Source organism: Ceratotherium simum, chromosome 16 (assembly GCF_057802395.1).
Source record: "Ceratotherium simum simum isolate JZ-2026a chromosome 16, ASM5780239v1, whole genome shotgun sequence".
NCBI lineage: Eukaryota > Metazoa > Chordata > Mammalia > Perissodactyla > Rhinocerotidae > Ceratotherium > Ceratotherium simum.
The window spans coordinates 21,596,573-21,619,381 of record NC_141915.1 but is presented as its reverse complement, the minus strand read 5'-3'; the positions used below and the strand labels follow the sequence as shown (position 1 = coordinate 21,619,381).

Sequence of the window (22,809 nt, the reverse complement as noted above, 5' to 3'; positions counted from 1 at the left end):
CAGTGATATGTAACAAAAGGTACATGATCAAATTGCTTAAAACCAGTGTAAAAGAGAAAAAAGTCGTGAAGGAAAAAGATGAGGATGCATCACATTCCTTGTCAGAAACAATACGAAGGAGAAGACAGTGGAGCAATGACTTTAAAACTTTTTACTGAAAGAAAAAAAAAACTGTCAGCCTAGAATTCCATACCCAGCAAATATATCTTTCAAAAACTAAAGTGAAATAAAGACTTGTTCAGGCATATCTGAAGATATGCACTACAGGAAATGGTAAAGGAAGTCCTTCAGGAAAATGATACCAGATGGCACCAAGGGCGTACACCAAAGAATGAACAGCAAGGGAAATGATAGCTACGTGGGTAAATACATGCTATAGTTCTTATTATTTAAATCTCTTTAAAAAAAGATAATTGACTGTACGTCACTGTTCATAGCAGCATTCTTCACAATGGTTAAAGGTGGAAGCAGCCCAAATGTCCATTAACAGATAAATTAATAAAGAATATGTGTATCCATACAGTGGAATACTTTTCATCCATAAAAAGGAATGAAATGCATGCTACAACATGGATGAAGCTTGAAGATATTGTCCAAGTGAGCAAGACACAAAAGGGCAAATATTGTATGATTCCACTTTGATGAAGTATCTAGAATAGTCAAATTAATAGAGACAGAAAGTGGAATAGTGGTTACCAGGGACTAGGGGGAGGAGGCAGTGGGGAATTATTGTTTAATGGGTATTAGTGTTCAAACATTCTAGGGAAGAGAAGATCAGCTCAATAAAATATAAACTTTTTAACAAGAAAGAGAGCAGCTTGCTTTAAACTTAGAATGAAATGAACATCACCAAGGAAAGCTTGCAGTCAGTATCCTGGGGTGCTTACCAAAGTGCAGAGTCTAATTCTGAACTCCTAGATCTAGAAACTCGATTTTATGAGTGTGCCTAGAATTGGCCAGACAGTCAAGAAATGACTTTCCTAACCAGATTCATACACCCACGCAAAATATTATAAGCCATAATGCCAGTTTGTGAATTTAACAAACGAATGTACCATTTTAGTGAATTCTCATATATCTACTATCTAGGACACTTCCTTTCTAGTATCAAGATATCTAGGAAGTCAAATTAGTAATCAGAACGATTGGTCGAAGAGAGTTGGATGGTTTTCAGCATTATGTCATCTACTACAGAAAAGCCTGGTGTGTCTGATTCTCTCTTTCCAGTGATGACAACCTGATGTCTGACTGCATGTCTCTCATGGGTCCTGTTGGATAAAATCTGAAAATTCTTAGTCATGCTCCTGTATTTCTAAGTTCAATGCAAAATAATACTCCTTCACTCTATAGCTTAGATAATGTCGTCTTTAGAAACTTTTCAGGGGGCCAGCCTGGTGGCACAGCGGTTAAGTGCACGCGCCCCGCTTCGGTGGCCCCAGGGTTCACAGGTTCGGATCCTGGGCACACACGGATGCACCACTTGTCAAGGCATGCTGTGGCAGTGTCCCATATGAAGTGGAGGAAGATGGGCACGGATGTTAGCCCAGGGCCAGTCTTCCTCAGCAAAAAGGAGGAGGATTGGCATTGGATGTTAGCTCAGGGCTAATCTTCCTCACAAAAAAAAGAAAGAAAGAAAGAAAAACTTTTCAGTCCCAAGGACGTACCAAGGGAAACTTGATACCTTTTCAGTAAAGCTCTCTTCTTTATGCTTTGATTCTTTTTGAAACAGCCACTTTCCATTAACTATAGTTATAAAATGTCCTTGAAGGTGGGAGACTTCTGCAAATAGCTACTCTCACCCATAGTGTGTTTTCTCCTAGTCTGACTCTCCAGGGAAACCCCCCGTGGTGCTGACTAAACTTATAAACATCACCGGAAATGTTCAGGCAAAAGCAAAGAGAGAGATTTTTCTTGGTTGAGGATTTTAGCTTGGGTAATAAAAGAAATAAGATGAGATCTTATCTCATGCTGAGTCTGTGATCCAGTTTTTCTATTGCTTTATGAATTTGAGGAAGAAAAATAGTGTTCCTATGCCATAATTATTTTAATTAAGTTTGAATTTACAAGTTTACATATGTATATAAAAACTTTTTCTTTGCCATTTTGATTTAGCTAAGTTATGCAGCTTAAAGCTTTTGCTTTGTTACACTATGTCCTTCCCACTCACTTGATTCATATTTTTAAGGATGATCCGAGTTGCTAAAAGACAAAGTAAAGATTTATGACCTCTTCTCTTTATAAATTACATTTTTACTTAAAAAAGTGTAATATTTCTAAACAGCACTTCAATAAAATTGCTGCTTTAAAGTTTTTGTTTGTTGGTTTTCAGATTAACTCGTGGACATGTCATAAAAAAGACAGTACTTTCCCCTTTACCACCGTGGCCTATTATTTTTGACTCTTGCGTGACCTTGTAAAATTATGCAACTTTTTTTTTATGTTTTTTTGCAACGCACTCATATATTTCTCAATATGATTTCACCAAAGATGAGGAGCACTACTTTTACTTATTATTCAGACTCCATTTTATGTGTTCTCTATTCTCCATATTCTAAGATGGATGCCAATGATTATTGTTCTCCAACATGGCTTTCACAAACCAATGTTCTGTTGAATATTAATTTGTTTTTTAAAAGTGTTTCATCACTAAATATATTTGGGAAATTCTGGGTTAAACAGTTCAACATACTTTTTAAGTGCAGAATTCTCAGAGCCTTTAATATAGTCATGGGCCATGAATATCCTAGGGGAGGCTGTAGTTTGCAGTATTCCTCAAACCAACATGACTTGGAACCGTTTGTTTCACAAAGCGTCACGTAAGGCTAGCATTTTGTAAAACAACTTAGAAAAATGCTGATGTAGAAGCTCCGCAATCTCTTGGTTTCAAGTCTTCTGACAAGTGCCTGTTCTCTTTTATGGCAAAAACCATTACTATGTGAAGTAAATAATTACTACCAAGAGTAGTTATTATTTCACCACGTGGACTCTATTTTACTCTTCATTACAGAAACCATTTTTATTAAGTTGAAGAATGAAGAATGTGCTCTGGTTATAAGGGAAATGTTTAGAGAATTGATGGCTATCTAACACTATGAGGCAAAAGGGAGAAGACTGAGTAAAATTCAAAGTAAAACTTGAATTTTAGTTTACTGTAGCTATCCTAATACCTATCCTGCGCATCATAATTACTACCTATCCTATTTTAGTTAGCTGTATAGCCTACCAAAGGTGACAGTGTTTTCAGATTAATCTCTAACTTCTTTGTTTGCATCTTGAAAATAAGATATTGGGAGCAGGGATAGGGAGATATATATATCACAGCCCACTTCTATTCTACTTAGGGGAGGGTTTTTAGTGTTTTTTTGTTGTTTTGTTTTGCTTTCTTTTTTTTTCTAGTCACTGAGAAACATGACATTGTAGTTATTTGGAAATATTTAGTGCTCAGTACCTTGATTTAAATATTACCCAAATCTAAAACTGAAACATCCTAATCAAGTAGTTAATTACTTATTTATAAAGTGTCCTGTGGTTAATTCTGTCTTTTAGGAAGAGATTTACCTGCAAACGTGAGCATTCTGACTCTGTAGTAAAATAGCACTCTGCAGAATCACACACATATACATTTCTCCCAATCCCATTATCTAGTTTTATTTTCTTTGTATTTATCCTTATATGAAATCATTTTCACTTACTAGTTTTTTATCTGTCTTAACCCCATCTACTAGTCTCCAATTCTTATTATAACCAAGGGCTTCACGTCATTCCTTTGTATATCATTAGCAGCTAATAGAGTACTTTGAAGAGGCACATTGTAAATTTTGAAAAAACCCACTTATCAAATTACTTAATTTGAGTAAATGCTTACCAGTATATATTTTTTTTAATTAATAGGAGTCCATGTGCTAGATTAAAAAATGTAGAAAAAAATAAATTCAATCCAATTTTTAGATTTCTGATTATGGAAAGACACTTTTCTGAGTGAAATTGTGAGTCTAAAGATTTTAGAAGGGTAGCTACTCCCAAGTAATAGAGCATCACAAATGCAGACACAGATGTGTTTCTCCTAGATCCACTCGGGATGGTTCATCGGGCCTGTCAGCATTCCCTGTGCAGAGTCTTGTAGTGATGGCTAGTTGTGAAGGTCTTGCCCTCCAGAAACTTAGACACTGAAGGGAAAATTAAATTAACCCATAGAAAAAACACTTTATGAGAAAAAAAGAATATGTACAGATAAATCTCAACAATTCCAACTAGAGAATAAATAATACCAAAGCAGCAATCCATGTGTTTATATAGTGCCTGCTATGTTCGGGAGCTTTTTATTAAGGAGATAGCTTACTAATAAAGGGGCTTCCAGCTTCAGAAATAAAAACGCAAGAAGTCTACAGTACCTCTTTCTTTAGTGCAGAAATGAAGGTTTTCCAGGACCCAACTGGGCATTGGGGATTAAGCTCTTGAGCAACTGTGCTTTCATTTGCCACTTGGGAAATTTTTTTCTTACCTTACGCAACCTCCCTAGTGTGTGGCAGCCGTCTCCCCTCTGTTCCCTTGCTGACAGTACTGATCAGCAAGGATGTAGTAAATGTTACAGGTTGCCCACTTCTGTACTGGGGGCTGAGGTACAAGAAAAAAGGCACCATATGATCACTGCCTTCAGGTAGCTTCCAGTCTAGTTGGAAGACAGAATTACTGTTCATGAAGTAATAAGGCAGTAAATAAAAATATGCCCTGGATATTGAGATGCTACCCTGTTTTTGTTTTGTTTATGCATTTGTACTGAGGCGTAATTTATATACAGGTTGATGCACAAATCTGAAGTATACAGTTCGGCGAGTTTTGACTAGTGCATACACCCTGGTAAATCACAACCCTATCAAGATTAGAACATTTCCATCACCCTAGAAAGCTCCCTCATCCCTCTTCCCATCCGAACCCCACCACCGCCAAAGGCAACCGCTGTTCTGATTTCTTTTACCGTAGGTTAGTTTTGCTGTTTCTTGACCTTTATTTTAAAAAAAGAGAAAAGAAAAGAAATCGTGTTGTATGTGAGGTTTTTACTTTGTTTTGAAGTGAATTTGTTAGTCTCGTTTATAACTATTTGTTAACTTGTTTGTAGCTATTTTACAGGGAGAGCGGCTTTTTTTGTATACTTCCAATTTAAAGACAATTTGTATAACCTTTTATATTGGCTGGTTAATTAGCACTAGATCAGTGAGGATATAGTCAGTAGATTAATTATCACAAGATTAATAAGTAAAATCAACCTCTTTTGCCAAACATAGCTTCAGCTGTGAGTTAAAAAAATACAGTGTTCTGCACAACTATTTTAGCAAATATATTTTTTCCTAACAAGCATCCATGGTCTAAAAGTTACAAGTCAGCTGTCTTTAAAATTATTAAAACTTTCCCATTATTAAGTGAACACTTCTGCCCTTTTAATAGAGAGATGTAAGTAGTAATTCAACTTCATGAGAAGATACAGACTAAGGATAGATGCAACTTAATTGTCTTGGTATTTATAAGCATCAGCCAGCCTCCTTCCCTGTCTTTCTTTCCAAACAAAGCATAGTGACGTACCCAGTGTTTTATATTAGTGAAAGCACTTAATATAAGTAGCTCCTCCTATTCTGCTTTAAAAGAGAAACCTTGTGCCTTTTGGTTTCAATGTTAATTTTTTGTTTTATTCTTAATTCTACAAATATCCTATATATTGATTCTACAACTATGTAATAGAAGTGCAGAGAAAAGAGTGACCATTTTTTACAATAGGAATTGAAGAGGTTTTATAATGGAATGAGAACTTGAGCAATATCTTGAAATATGTATAGATAAAGAGAAAAAAGAGGGAGTAAGAATCATGAACATTTAGGAGAGCATAACATGAGGAAACCTGTTGGACAGGAGCAGAGCCTCTCCTTGAAGAAAGAAAGTTAAGTAAGTAGAATAGTGGCAGATAGGAAAACTCTCCCAAGTCAAATAAAGGAGTCATGGACTCTGAGTGGCACGGGACCTTGGAGATCCCTAGACTTCCCGTTCAGATCACTCCCCTCGTCACACACCCACCATCAGATCACACACCCACGTCAGAGGTCCACTTAGGTTCTGCTTGAATCCCTTCTATGTGGGGTGCTTACTGCCTTCTCTTGTGGCCTGTTCTTTTTATAGACAGTAATAATTATAAGACAGTTATTTCTGCTGTGGTCAACAGGAAGACACTATCCATTTTTGAACATGTAGATTTAAGAACATACTGTCATTATACTTTAGGGAATTTAATCTGAAATACACCTACCCAGTGCATTAGGAAAGGGGCAAATTGAGTTGTTTCAAATAGGGATTATGTTTTTTAAAGCTCTACTGAGATTAATTCACTTACCATACAATTCACCGTTTTAGAGTATACAATTCAGTGGCTTTTAGTATAGTCACAGAGTTGTGTACCCATCACCACATTCAGTTTTTGAACATTTTCATTAACCCAAAAAGAAACCCCATACCCCTTAGCTGTCATCCCCCCAAAGCCTCCCATCTCCCCCAGCCCTATGCAACCACTAATCTACTTTCTGTTTCTATAGATTTGCTTATTCTGGACATCTCATATAAATGGAATTGTACAATATGTGGTCCTTTGTGACTGGCTTCCTTCACTTAGCGTAATGTTTTCAAGGGTCATCCGTGTTATAGCATGTATCAATACTTCCTTCTTTTTATTGCCAAATTATATTGCATTGTATGGATATATCACATTTCATTTATCCATTCATCAGTTGATGGATATTTGAGTTGTTTCTACTTTTTTAGCTATTATGATTAATGCTGCTGTGAACATTCAGGTACAAGTTTTTGTGTGGATGGATTTTCATTTCCCTTGGATATATACCTAGGAGTGGAATTTCTGAGTCATATGGTAATTCTACATTTAACCATTTGAGTAACTGCCAAACTGTTTTCCAAAGTGACTGCATCATTTTATATTCCCACCAGTAGTGATGAGGGTTCCAATTTCTCCACATCCTGGTCAACATTTGTTATTATCTATCTTTTTGATGATTGTCATCCTGGTGGGTATGAAGTGGTATCTCATTGTGGTTCTCATTTACATTTCCCTGGTGGCTAATGATGTCAAGCATCTTTTCATGTGCTTATTGGCCATCTGTATATCTTCTCTGGAGAAATGTATTTTCATATTCTTCACTGATTTTTTAATTTTTTTGTCTTTTTATTATTGAGTTATATAGTCTAGATACAATATATATTCTATTCTTTATATATTCTAGATATAAGTCCCTTTTCAGATATATGATTTGTAAAAATTTTCTCCTATTCTGTCGGTTATCTTTTCACTTTCTTGATAGTGTCTGGGTTGCATATTTTTAGTCTTGTAATTCTTCTGTGTTTTCCCTGTTAAATTGTAAAATTGTGGCATTTACATTGTAAAATTCCACAAATCTGAAAACATCTCCTTTTAGATCTCTGTTGCTCCAGTAGAGTGGCCATACATGGTACACATCTATTAAAGAATTTATCTCCACAATCAGCTACCTCTGCCCCTAGATGTTTTCCTGAGAAATGATTTGATTTCATTCTTGATGCGATATTATGGTTTATTGTTTTGTTTTCTTACAGGTGAATCGATTTAGTAAGGTGGAAGACCGAGCAATTTTTGTCACTGATCGTCACCTGTATAAAATGGATCCCACCAAGCAGTACAAGGTGATGAAGACTATCCCTCTATACAATGTGAGTAGTCTCTGCTTGCTTCTGGATAAAGGATTCTTAACCTGGTGTTCATGGACCACTAATGGGTCGATAGACTAATCACTAGAACCTTTGGGGTTTTAGGGAGCCCATGAATTCCTGAAATTTAATGTCAGTCTTATGTTTTGTACAAATGTACAATTTTCTGTAAGGAGGATCCAAAGCTTCTAATAGATTAATGAAGGCTTTTTTTTTTAAAGTATAAAGACTCTAGGGGGCCAGCCCTGTGGCATAGTGGTTAAGTTTGGCGCACTCTGCTTCAGCAGCCTGGGTTCGGATCCCAGGCATGGACCTACACCATTCCTCAGCCATGCTGTGGCGGCGACCCACATACAAAATAGAGGAAGATTGGCACAGATGTTAGCTTAGGGCTAATCTTCCTCAAGCAAGAAAAAAAAAAAAGAGGAAGATTGGCAACAGATGTTAGCTCAGGGTGAATCTTCCTCAGCAAAAAAAGAAGTATAAAGACTCTACGTTCTACTTGACCTTTCTCTATTCCTAATCCTGCTCACTGCTTAAATGTTGTAGCACATAATATTTCTTATTTGTTTTCATAGGGGTTGTTTTTGTATGGAAATGGAATCAGGTAGAGAAACCGTCGAAAATTACTTTATGAAAACATTACCTCTCTTTTAAATGTAAAATTTATGCTGTTTCCAGAAGTTCTTTTCACCAATGTATTTTACCTCTGATCTGAACCCTCAGTTCTTCACTGTCTCCATGGGGTTTTCAGATTCTATAATTATTCCTTATTTGAAATATGAAATTCAGTGGGTGTCTCCTCAAATCTCAACATGAGATTTAAACAAAAATTTGAGGGGGTCGGTCCTGTGGCCTGGTGGTTGAGTCCGGCGTGCTCCTCCTCAGTGGCCTGGGTTCGGATCCTGGGCGTGGACCTGCACCACTTGTCGGTGGCCATGCTGTGGCGGCAACCCACGTACAAAATAGAAGAAGATTGGCACAGATGTTGGCTCAAGGCAAATCTTCCTCAAGCCAAAAAAAAAAAAGAAATTTTTTCTGCTCTATGGGGTCTGCTTTACAAGTGACTATTTGTTCTGATTCTTCAGAAAAATCCTACTGGCCTACTGGATCTTTTCACGTGTCAAGAGCTTTTTCTCTGTCTTCTAGCTCTTAAAGAGAGAGGTCTGTGTTTGTCCAATAATGGGATCTATAAGAAGTATTATTTAAAGATTATTTTAAATCCTTTTAGTCCCTGCAAAAAAGAATAGTATACATATTGTTTTATAGTTTTATTTTGTTAAATCAGAAGTCCTGTTGGTTGTGAGGTACAAAGAAGGCAGACAATTCCTGGCTTTGCTAAATGATTTAGAACATCACCGCAGGCTTATTGCCCTGATTATGGGGTTGAGATTCATCTCCATTAGCCACCACCTCCACACACGCACACACACACATACACCTTTCTCCCTTTCAGTGGAAAGCCAAATGGATTGCAGCTAAGATGAAAATGATATTCTAAGACGGTCTTGATTGTATATAGTCTTCTTAGCAAAGACTTGTAATCTTATGTATCAATCGCAGTTTAAGCCTAATAACCCTGCAGTCTTAAAGTAGGAGATGAAGGAAGATAAGGGAGAAAATCAAATTTTGTCAAAGTCTAATGAAATGTGAAACCAAACAAAAATAAATTGTGGTATGTATTTTATTTCTTTTCCTTGCTTTCTATTAAAGGGAACTCAATCAGGCACATGATATAAATTCAATAAATAGTTAAACAACTCTTTTTTTTTTTTTTAATTTTTTGTTTATTGCAGTAACATTGGTTTATAACATTGTAAAAATTTCAGGTGTACATCATTGTACTTCTATTTCTGCATAGATTACATCATGTTCACCACCAAAATACTAATTACAACCCATCACCACACATATGTACCGAATTATCCCTTTCACCCTCCTCCCTCCCCCCTTCCCCTCTGGTAACCACCAATCCAATCTCTGTCCCTATGTGCTTGTTTATTGTTGTTATTATCTACTACTTAATGAAGGAAATCATACGGTATTTGACCTTCTCCCTCTGACTTATTTCACTTTGCATTATACCCTCAATGTCCATCCACGTTGTCACAAATGGCTGGATTTCATCGTTTCTTATGGCTGAGTAGTATTCCATTGTGTATATATACCACATCTTCTTTATCCATTCATCCCTTGATGGGCACTTAGGTTGCTTCCAAGTCTTGGCTATTGTGAATAATAAACAACTCTTTGAACTGAAGTTATTTTCCCAAATTACCTTCCTTTTTCATCTTGACTGGTATATATGTATAGTCACTATTTCCCTTCATCATCACCACCATTATTAATGTTATCAATAACATCATAAAAATTAATGATGTTTAGCAATTGTAGTAAAGGTAAAACAAGGTCAATAGAATGGATACACACAGTCACAGATGCTATCAGTACTCTGCCCATTTTGGTACACACCAGCCTAATTTCCAGCAGCAAACATCTTTGTCAAAAGGCTACCCTCAGGCTGCCAGGACCCAGTTTGCCCTCACATACAGAGAGCTGGAAATGCCCACCCACCCCCAGCCACCCGAATGACTAATGGGTGTTAGGGTATAAATACTCCCACTCTATCACTCATTGGCCAAGATAATTCTGAGGTGTGTTTCACACCATTTCTTAGAGCTTCCCTGCAGGAATAAGCTGCAGTTGCCCACGGTGGTAGCTGGCTTAATAATGTGCTCTACTGGCTGTTTTCTCTTCCCTGAACTGCCTCCTCACTCCCTTGCCAGTGTCCCTGCACCTCCCAAATCAATCCTGTGTGCTCATTAGCTTTTGTCTCAGGGTCTGCTTTGGGGAGGACTAACTTTGGAGGAATGTCTACCTCTTAGAAAGGAGCAAGTCGAATAGGATAGGGGATTTCCAACTGTATCTATGAAAATGTTTTTAAGTCTGAAGCAAACATGGCAGAATATTAAGTCTGGATAATGGGGACATGAGTATTTGTTATTTTATTCTTTATACTTTTTGTATGATTGAAATATTTTGAAATTAAAAACAAAGTTTAAGACAAGAAACCTTTAAAAAATGATAACGCTAATAACAGTGATTAAAAAGCTGGTAGGGGATGAAGAAGAATGATTTCAATTTTAACCATGTTGAGTTTGAGGTATTGGTGAAACTTAGGAGTATGCGTTCCACAGATAATTGGAATTCTAATATTATAGAGGGGGTAAGAATTCAGCACTTACGATAAAAATTTAAGAGCAGATCCATGTATAACTGGAGGCTGAAATTATGAGTCTAGAGGGAGAAAGGGGGCAGATTATTCAAGAACATCCGTGGTTAAATGATGGGAAAAAGAGAATCGCTGAAGGAAATGGAATAAAACAGAAATCTCTTTATGGTCCTCCATTTTCTCATCACTCTTTAATGTGCTAAATGAGCTCTAATTTCCCTTCAGTTCCATAATGTTGTGAATTATTCTAGGAAAGAAAAGAACTATAGGAACACTGTGTTTCAGAATCAAATTGGAAAGTTTTCAGAAATAGGAGTAATCAATAGAAACATATAGTTCAGGGGCCCACACTTACCTCCTCTCATTCTCTACTTTTCATTTCTCCTTCTGCATCGGCTCCTTTCCTGCTTTAGTTGGGCTTTTCTGGCTCCAAGGAACAGATTGTGACCATATACTATCTTGAGTAATGTTTTATTTTGTTTTTAATAAGGAGACACATGGTAGTAAGGAAGAGGAATCTCATGGAAACCCAGGAAACGCTACCATTCAAGTTTTAAGCAGTTGTAAGGGACCATGTTATCCTGTAGCCCCCGCTCAGCAACATGAGTGCTTAGCTAGTCTAAGTTTCTGCCATTCTCTCAGTCTCTACTTCTCTTTGCATGTCTTCTTATTAATAATCACCTTTCTTGCCCACAGCCTGGGCCAGTGCTAGACTTAGGTCTAAATCAGCCAACCAAACAAACCATTAGAGTTTCATCCTTCAGTAACATTGAACACAGTGTCTCAGATGAGGCCTTACCATAGCAACCAATTCTGCATGATCCAAATTAGTACTTCATTTCCTTGTCAAGCACTTGCAAATCTATGCATAGTCTTTCCTGACTCTTCCTAGTATAGCGTGGATAATTACTACAGTTCATTTCGGGCATAATTGATCTCTTCCCTCTACAGTTTTTGACTGTCATCCTTAGGCTCAAGTCACATTTGGACCTTGGTCCCCTTGGACATGGTCACAGATCATGCTGAATATTGGAGTGAGTCAATAGGGTTTCCCAGTGGGAAAGAAGCAATGGGAGAGAAGTGCTTCAAATACTCCAGGTTCATCAGGCATCCTTAGGCCCTTGGACTCTTCCCACCTTCCCCCATTCCAATTGCCAGGATCCCAGTCTTGGTCAAATAGGACGTAAATTGTACCATATATGTGGTGATGTATGGTCCACGTATGTGTATGTTCCATGGTGGAGAGGGGAAGTCTACAAATTTTAAGTTCATCTATTACTTGTGAGACAATCTTTGTTTCATTTTTTTTTAATTTATGTAACATCACATAAAGCTATTATCCTGCAGTCAACATTCTACTGCACTAGCATTATCCCTAAATTATTTTTTAAATATAAGAATTCATCAGATCATTATCTGTTGTATTGTTCTAGCCAGTTTCTGTTAAGTTAAAAACAAAACACACTGCAGAATTAAAAACAAAATTTAAAGAGAACTAAAATTAAAATAAAAAAGAAAGAAAAGAACAAACTCTAAGATAATCGTTTTTCAGTTTATGACTTAGAAATCTCCTTCCTCTTCTCTACTATTGCCCCATTATCCACTCTTACCTTCATTGTAACAGGTCAAAGCAATATTCTTTGTCACTAAACAAAACAAAAAGAGTCCTATGTCTCTTTGGAAATGAGTATCTGAACTAGAACTTAATATATCTTTGCTGTTGTATTCATTTTTTGGTGACAGTATCCCATTACAATAGTGATTTTCAAACTTTTTCGTCAGGCTTGGGGTAACTTAAGTAAAACTGAGGTCATTGGATTGGCAGACCCTTGGAATATTTTATTGACATGTGGCACACCCCCTACCACAGATCACAGGTGTGTAGTGGTATCATGTATTTTTCTATTATCCTAAACTATATAACTCAGTCCACACTGAGTTCTCAGTTAATCTTTAACTACAAGAGTCATCTCTCCACTCTCTGTCATTAATTGGTTTGTGTTCAGGAGAAAGACTGATCTTTACATAAGCCTAAGCAAAATATAATTAAAAGATAAATTTGACACTTTTTTTCCTTCCATTAGCAAAAATTATTCAGTCAGTTTATCCTCAGTGATTCTAGTCACTCTTCACTGGAAGGATAAAAGTAAGAAATCATGACAGGTTTTGAGAATATTTTCAGTAAACACTTTTCTCACAAATAGCGCGGTCAGATAATTATAAACAGTGATATGAGAGTGAAATAGTCAAGTTACAGGAGGCTACTTTATTAGCCACAGAGTGACTTATTGCACAGTTGGGATAGGGTTTCAGCCAGCTGGAATCTGTTATTGTCAAATTAGTATCATCCCCCTTGAGTCACTCTCTACACTATATTTTTAAAGTTGTAATATCAAATTAAAGCATTAATTCTAGGACAGTTGTCAAAAAAGGTTAAAATTTTTAGAGGGGGATGGTGGGGTCAGAATTTGCATGTTTTGCAAAGCTGGGAGACTTGTGGTTGCTGTGGCTTGATGTGCAGAACAGAGGGAAGAAGTAACTCACATAATTAGTAACATTGTGTCTAAAACTTTGATCACAACCTCTTTAACTCTGAGAATCATGTATTCTGTATCTGAGATCACTAAAAACTGGTGGAAAACATTGCACCCCGTGGCTGAGGCATGTAGCTTGAATCAGTGTACTTCTTCCATTCAGGTCCATGTGGACATGGGCTCACCCCAGCCAGCGCTCAGGGAGCTGGTTGCCAGGATTGAGTTTAATTTGCGTAAACATAAAATCTGTTCACTGATTTCGCGTGAGACTGCGTACACCGAAAGATTTCACCTGACCTCAGCTGGAACTCCTCTTACCCTTTTGTTGGTGGGTTGTGTTAGCTGTGCCCGATGGGTTGGTTTGCAGAATGTTTGACTCTGCCCGTGAATGCTGTTTGATATAGTCCCTTTTTATCACTATGGGCTTGATGGCCAAGGAAGTAGCCAATTAATTACACAAATACCTCCTTTAGTTCTGTGGAGACTACGAAGGAAGCAGGGGAGAGAAAAGACAATTATCTGAACTGATGTGACTGTTTTATAGAGGTAAATGGATTGTAATTATGCCCGGCTTCGTGCTTTATTGCTCTGACGTGACTCGCTAGAAAGATACCATTTCATTTGGAAGATAGATTGTCCTTGTAATGTGTACAGGGGTGAACCCTGCTGAAATCCATCGGCCACCAGCTCTGCTCCCCATCACCGTTTCTAAAGCACCCCACTCTCGTGGCAGTGTCCCAGGAGAAGGTGTTTCCATGGTAATCTCAATGGAGGCAGTCAGCTGACCTCTGGCACCGGCTGAGCTGGAGCTGGTGTGCACCAGCCTTCTTCCCCCCTCATTCCTCGCTGGAACCTTGAAACTATATTTATTAGTCCTCTTTAATGGAAAGTGTATAACCCCTTAATGTCAGATGCTGAGTGGCACTCAGGCTTATTTATTTATTTAGGTAATAAATTTACCTTTCTAGTTAAATCTCAGCAGGTCCCGGAAGCTGTATTATTTTGAACATCTTGTGCAAATGTTTATATTTTTGTCTGTTATAACAAAGAGAGTTGCTTAGCAATAGTCGATATTTGGAAACCTGTGTTCTTAGAAAAAAGTGATGTCTATTAAAGAAGAACTTTTAAAAATACAGATGTTAAGGTTTCAGTTTAATTTTTCAAGAATCTTTCTTGCTCTGATGGCTTTGGCAATGAAACAATCTTTCCACTCTCCTTATAATTTTTTTTAGCACTCAATGATTTTATTATTGGACTTGAGTGAGCCACATGATTTTAAAATACTTCTAAGAAATGTGACATCTAGTCATGTTCTCTCAATTTTTTTTTTTTAATAAGAGAGAGAAAGTCAGAATTTTAGAGTCACCCTATGGATTGTTTTCCTGATATGTGTTTAGAAGTAAATGCCTTTTGTCATACCAGTTAGAGACTACTGCTTATGTTATACAGTACCAAGTAAACCAGTTTATAATGTCAAAAGTCAGTGCTTTTGGGCGTAAGGTAGAGTCCATTTTCATCAGTACTATACTTGGAAATTCAATTACAGATGTAAAAGATGTGCCAAATCAGTATGTGAAAGCAACAATCATTAGAGCCAATTTATGACTCCTTTAAAAAGCTATCTCATTAAAGAAACACAAAGCCTTTTAAAAACTAAAGTATAAGAAAATTAGTATAACACCACCGTGTTTATCCAGAGGTCAGATTGCTAGAAACAGGATCCTTTCAAAACAAAGCCCTCAATGGAGGCATATACATAGAAAGATCTCTCTGCACTTACAGAAATAGATATCGTTAACCTGAGGCAATAGTAGGCTTCCTTTTACACAGCTGTCTTATCAGAACTGTCTTCTGTGCAGTAAACATTTTTGAGGACCTACTATGTGCTGTGCATCTGCCAGGCACTAGCAATGCAACAGTACATCATACAGTCTCTGCCCACAAGGCCCAATGGGCCGTGGGAAAGGCAGAGAAGTGAGCCAGCCCATCCAGCACAGGCCCAAGGCAGCCGTGCAGATGACAATGACACCTTTCCCTCAAGTGGAAACTCACTCAGAAAGGGAAAGTAATCCACCTAAGGTCACAAAGCTCACAGGGAGTGCAGCTGGGCTTCATACCTGTTTGACCCTGGAGCCCTTGGAGTCACAATCCAGATGGCAAATGCTACCACTGCCTCCCTTTTATGATATATAACACATACAACTACAATCCTATTTTAAGAAGAGGAAAGAAATAACAGAACTAACATTTGTTGTGTGCCTGATGCGAGGTGTTTATTAGGTGATTTAAATATGCTGTATCTCCATCTTTATAAGAATCCTGTATAGGCAGTTAAGTATCATTTTATAAATGAAGCAACCAATTCTCGGAGAAGTTGCTCACTAGTGCAGGATTTCAGTAGATTTTTCGGACACCAAAGCCCAAGTGAGCCATCAGACTAGGCATCTTCTGGCTTCGCTGCCTACAATGCTCGCTCACTCTCTCTCCCACTTCCCTTATTTATTTATGTTAGTCTTTCTTACTATAATAATTTCTTTCTAAAATATTTCACCTTAGCCTTTTAAGGATAAGTGACTTGTAGGCCCTAGGGATGCTGCGGGAAACTACACAGTCAAGACTAGAGCTTGTGTACTGGGCATGTTCTGCACATCAAGGGCTCTCAAGGTATGGTCCATTAGGAAACAAGAAAGAAAAGGAAAATCTTTTGCTTCATTTGTATTGGAAAGAAAAAAAAATTAGCACCTTTGAAGAGAGCTGCCGCATTGTACTTCTATTTGCACAACTGTTTCTCTCTTAATTGCAATCCTGTCTTTTCCAAGAAGAAACATGTAGGAAAAGGTAGTACAGTCTCAGGCAGGCCAGAAAAAAAATACGATTCTTTCATCACTAGCCTGATACTTAAGAGATTTGAATTTGATTTTGTTTGGTTTCCACTTTTAAAGCCCAAATAAAAATGATAGTAGCTTCTAACTCAGGGGTTCTCAGCCTTGGCTGCACATTGGACTAGCCTGGGAGTCTTTTACAAATTCCGATACCCAGGCCACACCCAAGACCAATGAAATCAAATCTCTGCAGGTAGACTTAGGCATCAGATGTTTTAAAGCTCCCCAGGTGAATGTAGTGTGCAGCCAGGGATGAGAACCACTGATATAATTATTCTGTTCCCCAAATGTATTCACTTCTGTTGTTCTGGCTATTTCTTGGAAACATTTGTCAAAAGTTTGACTTGCCCCAAAATTCAATTCTACCATTAGAGTTTTTTCTCACCTCTGTGTGTGTATGTGTGTGTGTGCTCCCACATAGGCCAGAGAGACAGACAAACAGAGACAGGGAGGGATGAAGAGGAGAGAGAGATTGTGTATGTTTTTTCTAGAAAACCTTGTGATCTGTATCAAAAATGAAATCTTCTTTAAGGTACCCACTGTGGTTTCATGTTTGAGGACTGCCTAATCGGAAGATTTTCTTTAAACAAGAGTAGTATGAGACCATAAAATCACCATATATTTGATGACTTTCATCCCTTATAATGGACATCCACATACATTGTCTCACTTGACCCTCCCCCATCACTTGGAGGCAGCCTACACTGGTCCTGAAATCACAGGTATTAAATGAGCTTGTTTCTTTGTTATTGGTGCAGTTCAGAGCAAACTTTCTTTATACCCAATTGTTAGAATGAAGTTCTAATACAATACAGGAAGAATCTGATTTTCTAATATAACAGACATAAAAAAGATTTCATTTTATTGGAATTATGTCTAAACTAAGACATCTTTACAATGTGCCAGGAGTGGGGGTATGTCTAGCGGGGTAAGTAAAGTCGACAAGTTCAGGATCTTCTCTCCTGACGTTGCTAAATTACTTCTTTGGCTTCTGCGGATGGAACATTTTGCTGCTTAGGAAGCCACCTCCAATGTCTGCCCTTACGCCCCTGCTCCTCCATGCCCTCACCCTTTCACAAAGCATGTGGAGGTGTAAAAATAGCTTATATTGCATTTAAAGACCATTATACTATAAATGGTAAAGGACAGAATAGAAATCACATCCCAGTGGTGTCTGGCAAACACAGGTGGTAGGATATACGGAAGCATATGGGTGGTTGTTGAATTCATGCCCCGTTTTAACAATAGCACCCACCTCAGTGGAGTGTTGAAGCCTGAAATGAGATGCATGTAAATAAGCTGAAATAATGCATGTAAAGTCCTTAGCATAATTCTTGTCACCTAGTAAAATGCTCACTAAATATAAGCTGCTTTTAACCCCCTTGCAGACTGGCAGTCCCATGCCTGTAGAAACCAGAGGAGCACGATGAAGGCAGCCCTCAGCATCCTTACTGTTGATTCTTTCCTCTTGCTTTCCATTCTGCCTGGAGTGTTCGCCTCCCAGACACCTGCACGGTTTCCTCTCTTCATTCAGGTCTCTGCCCAAAATAACCTCAGAGGGGTTGTCTAGAATGATCTATCCGATCCCTGTCTGTGCCTTTGTACTGCTACTTTGTTCCTCTTCATAGACCGTGTCACCACCTGTCACGTTATATAGTTGTTTACCCTCTGGCTCCCCCCTCCTCCCCATTACAACATAGACACTGTGAGAGAAGGGTTGTGGACTGTCTTATTCTCAGACACTGCCTGCCGTACAGTAGGTGCTCAATAAATGGGTATTGACAAATGAGTTGCAGGGGTCAAGACTGGAGATAGGGAAAGTAGTTAAGAGACTGCTTCTGTAATCCCACTGAGAAATTACAGGGGGCCTGAACTCAAGCAAGGACAGTTCAGAGGGGCAAAGGGGGCCGGATTCAACAGCTGTTTAAGTGATGGAAATAATAGGCCATAGGCACTGAGGAGAGAAGAGGGTCTAGGCTCACAGGTTTCCTTCTTGGACAACTTGGGTAGTTGGCGGTGCTGGTGACTCACCAAGGTGGGACATGTAGGGAAACAGCAGGGGTGTGGTAGGAGAGTGTGGAAACAAGTTCAGTCCTAAGTGGGTGTCATCTGAAGTGTCTGAGGAACCAGAAATGGAGAGGCCCATTGAACAACTGACTGTCTAGAGAACAATCCAGAAGGAGACACAGATTTGGAAGCCATTAATGTTTGGTGGCTGAAACCAGAGAGTGGATGAGAGCATCCAGAGAAGGTGAAGAAAGAAAAGGGAAATTACCTGATTGAGGGTTTGGCTTTGATAGAGAGGAATACATGGGAACCATCAGAGTTCCCTGAGCAAAGAGAAGCCTTAGACCTCACCTACCTTTTACTCTCGTTGTCTTCCACACATTGAATACATTTTGATCATCTACTATCTACTGTGTTATGATGGCACTATGCTAGGTACTAGGGACATAAAGATGAGAGAGACACAGCCTCTGCTTATTGCTTAGTAGGTGAGGCAAATATGTACAGAAATCGTCACAGTACAACTTGTTAAATGTTAGAACAAAGACAAGCATGAATTGCTGTGAGAGAGTGTGGAGGAGTAGAAATGGCTTCTCAGACAAGGAGTTTCAGGGGCTCATAAGTATATGCAAATGCTTGTGCGTTTTTCTGCACTGGTCACCTGTGGCTTTTTTCAGATTCTTACAGGGATTTGTGAACTACTGCTTTGGGCAGTATAGAGCAACAGATTTTAAGTGGCGTGATGAGGTTTGTTTTTTAGGAAGCTAATTCTGACAGGATCACCAAGTATGGACCGAAATGGGAAGAGGCTGGTGCAATAAACACCATGTCAAGGACTCGTGGAATGATCTCAGCAGATACGGTGGCACCAGGGATAGAAGAGACAAGCCGTAAGAGGTTTCTGAGTTATTCTTAATTGAAATTAACATTTTAAAAAATATCTTCCATGTGCCAGGCACTAGTTTGATTTTCTACATGTATTAATTTAGATTATTTTTTCATCCTCCCTATTAGCTAGGTAGTGTTATTGACCCCACGTTAAGGTGAAGAAACTGAGGCGCAGCAAACTGATAAGCCTTACCCCAGGACATAAGGAGCAGTGCCTGGATCCGAGCACAGGCAGTCTGGCCCCAGAGTCTGTGCCCTTTTGCTGTCTGTGCTGCCTCCCAGCTGAGAGTAGATGAGTGGGGGAAATTGAGAGGACTTCTTTTTTAGGCTTGGGACCTGGTGTGACTGGTAGCACTTAATTGAAGTAGGGCCCTGAGAAGGAGGGTAGTTAGGGCAAGGTGATGAGTTTCATTTTTGGCCAGGCCAAATATACGGGCCCTCCAGGGGACCCCTGTCTATGCTGTCCCCAGATGGGCAGAAATACCCATCTGGAGCTCCAGTGAAAAGTCGAAGCTTGACATTCAGATTTGAGAATTACCAGTATTTTAACGAGAGGGAAATTTGCAGCCCCTTCTCTCCACACAAGGCTTGTTTTGTCCACTCATGCCACGTGTGCCTCCTGACTCCTCAACTGCATTGTAAACTCCTTAAGGAGAAAACTACATTTCCTAATTTGTTTGCATGCATAATCTGGAATAGAGAGTTGGAATTTCCAGTTCTCGACAAGATGGAATAGATGCATTTCTCCCTATCCCTCTCACTGAATACAGCTCAAGACCCTGGACATTATATTGTAAAACAAACATGAGAAGATTGTGAAAGGTGGAGAGAAGGTGGGCTAGCTAAGGACCTTAGGACTTGAGAAGCGACATGGCAGTGAGTTCCCTGGGTTTTCTTTCTGCCTCCTATATATCCCGGACTGGGTGCTGGAGAAGCCCCCATCCCAGAAACATCAATGAGGGCAGAAAAGAAAAGCTTGCTCTCCCTTGGCAAAGGACCAGGAAATGGGCAGCCTAGCAAAACAGAAACCTTTTTGACAATAAACACTCTTCTCCAGAAAAACACCAGGGGGAAAAAAATTGCAGGCCCCCCTCAACTCTGATCAACAAAGGCCTAGTGGAAAGCGTAGACCTCCACCCTTACCTGGCGGTAAAGAGGTGCCCCTCGTCCCTACTGGAGTGGTGTCGAAGAGGCCCAAAGGGGAGCCTGTACTTCCACCGCTACCCAGAGGAAGATAGGTGCCCCTTCCCCTCGTCATAGTGTCAGGGGAGGCTGAGTGAGGAGGCTAGGTTTCCACCCCTCCTGGTGGTTATGAGGTGCCTTTCATAATCCAAAGGAGAGTAGTATCAAGGAGGCCAAGTAGAGGGCCTGGACTTCCACATCCATCCAGCAATAAAGCATTGGTGCCCCCTTCCCCTACTGGTCCATTTTTAGCAGAATCCTGCTAAAATAGAAGATTTAGATTAGATCCAGAGTCTGATAACACAATACCCAGAATGTCCAGGATATAATCAAAAATCACTCATCATCCCTAAAACACAGAAGTACTAGTGTGCATGGATTCAGCTTGTTGACAAACGTAGGATAAAGAAAATAAACCTAAAATTATGAGTGAGTAATCTTTTTGCATTAAGAGGGTCATTAATTTGTAAGAAAAAAATTCAATTAAAAGACCAATAAGGAAAGCAACTTAATTAAGTTGATATTTTAAGTGAGAGAAAAAAATAAATTTAAAATGAATAATATAAAACTTGATTCAATTAGTACAACAATTAGCTTTGTAAAATAATTTGACTGTCTAGGACCCAGTTATTTCATAGTTTTACCTAAATCAATGGTTGCGTGCAATTAGAATCACTTGGGGAGCTTTTAGAAACTATAGGTGCCCAGCCTGATCCCAGACCATATAAATCAGAGTACCCCAGTGATTCTAATACACAGCCAGGGTTGATAGCCATCGGCCTAAATGAACCACAGGGGATAAATAGAATATAAGTGGGAGGATTTTTACACTTTCTGAATGCTCAAAATAGACATGACAGAGTTTGTACACTACACTTTGCACGCTCTTTCTAAAGGAGCACCCTCTTGGGCCATTAGTCTTACTTCGTGCACCCTTGTGATGAATCTGATTACCTTTTTCCCAAGCCCACAGCAATAAATCTGAAGCCGTAATTAAAATGGAGTCAGCCTCTTACAGGCAGGCGTGTTCATGGTTGCAATATATGAAACTGAGAGTACGAGAAGTCTCAGAGGAGATGTAGTTCAATTCCACTAGATGGCTTGGTATTAAAAGACTTGTTGAAGTGATTTCTTGAGCTATTTCCTCAGAGCAGTCTTTTTGGAATTAAAATTCGATTTTTCATGAAACTACTGAATTTCAGGTTGCAAGACAAACCCAGGAACTCAAACTGCCAGATGTTCTAGGAGAGAGACCTCCAATAGGCCTGTCTGAGATTTTAGCAAAAAGAAAACAATTAGCCATTTGGCTGATACTCATGAACTGGTAGGTTCTAACCACCTTTCTAGTAAGGAATTTGACAAATTTAATCTAAATATGAAAAAGCCAAATTTGCGTGCCACACGTGAGACATTTGTGACAAAAGGAAAAAATGATTCAAGCATTTAAATTAATAGAGGAGGCTCTGGCAGGCCCGGCTTCTGTGTGACGCTCTCTAAAGGAATTTGTATTTAATTTTGTAAAGTACGAAGTTCAGTTGCGATGAGCACATTATCTAGGTTGTACATTTTCTTCTTGATGGTCCCCTTAATCCCTATCAGGACATGCCATAATTTAGAAGAAACTGAAGTTGAATCTGGAGATGTTATTTATTCAGTGCTGTTAGATGGATTGGTATTGGAAACTTATTGAAGAGTTTTACTGAGTTGCTTTCATCAGGCTGTTAAAATCAAGGGTTGAAAGCCCTTTTCAATCCATGACATAAACTTAGCCCTTTAGTCAGTTAATTACAGTTATTCTCATTGACCCGAATAATATTGATCAATAGTACCAGGCGCGTGACTAGGTGCTTGTGTATAAAGTCGATTACACTGGCTTTAAGACAAATTTTGTTACTGCTCCCAGCCCATATTTTGTATAATAGGTTTTATTTCACCACGAGAAAGTCATGTGGTTGACACATAGTGGTATGATTTTTGGAGCACATACACACGAACTCCAGTAGCCCTGGAGGAGCAGCTGTTTTAAAGCACATTTACTAATTAATGTTCACCATCACAACTCTGAATCCTTAAGAAAGTACAAGAATAATTTTATGATGTTTAGTGAAGCTGGAAAACGTTTCTAAAATATAGTATTTTCTTAAGTGTTCTTCCAACCTGGTAAAATAAAAAAAAAAAAAACTCGTTGAAAGCGGTATTTGTTTGTCAAGGAATAAACTCTTAGTTATCCCAAGCTATGCATTCTTTCCATGATGCGTTCATAAAATTAATATTTTTCTGGTCCTTATTGCTACATCACAGTCTACCCCAAACTTAAAACCACAGCCATTTTGGGGGCCGGCCTGGA

The 22,809-nt window shown here is 38.7% G+C and overlaps 1 protein-coding gene across 3 annotated transcripts in view; it reads left to right on the top strand.

Annotated features, from left to right (window-relative positions):
• MYO1D (myosin ID) overlaps positions 1–22,809 on the top strand; it is a 312,458-nt gene that overhangs the window by 189,261 nt on the left and 100,388 nt on the right. For all 3 annotated transcript variants that reach the window (XM_004441886.3, XM_087440786.1, XM_087440787.1), the window contains exon 20: positions 7,627–7,740. In XM_004441886.3, the coding sequence (XP_004441943.1) occupies positions 7,627–7,740 (114 nt within the window). The remainder of the gene's footprint in view (positions 1–7,626; positions 7,741–22,809) is intronic.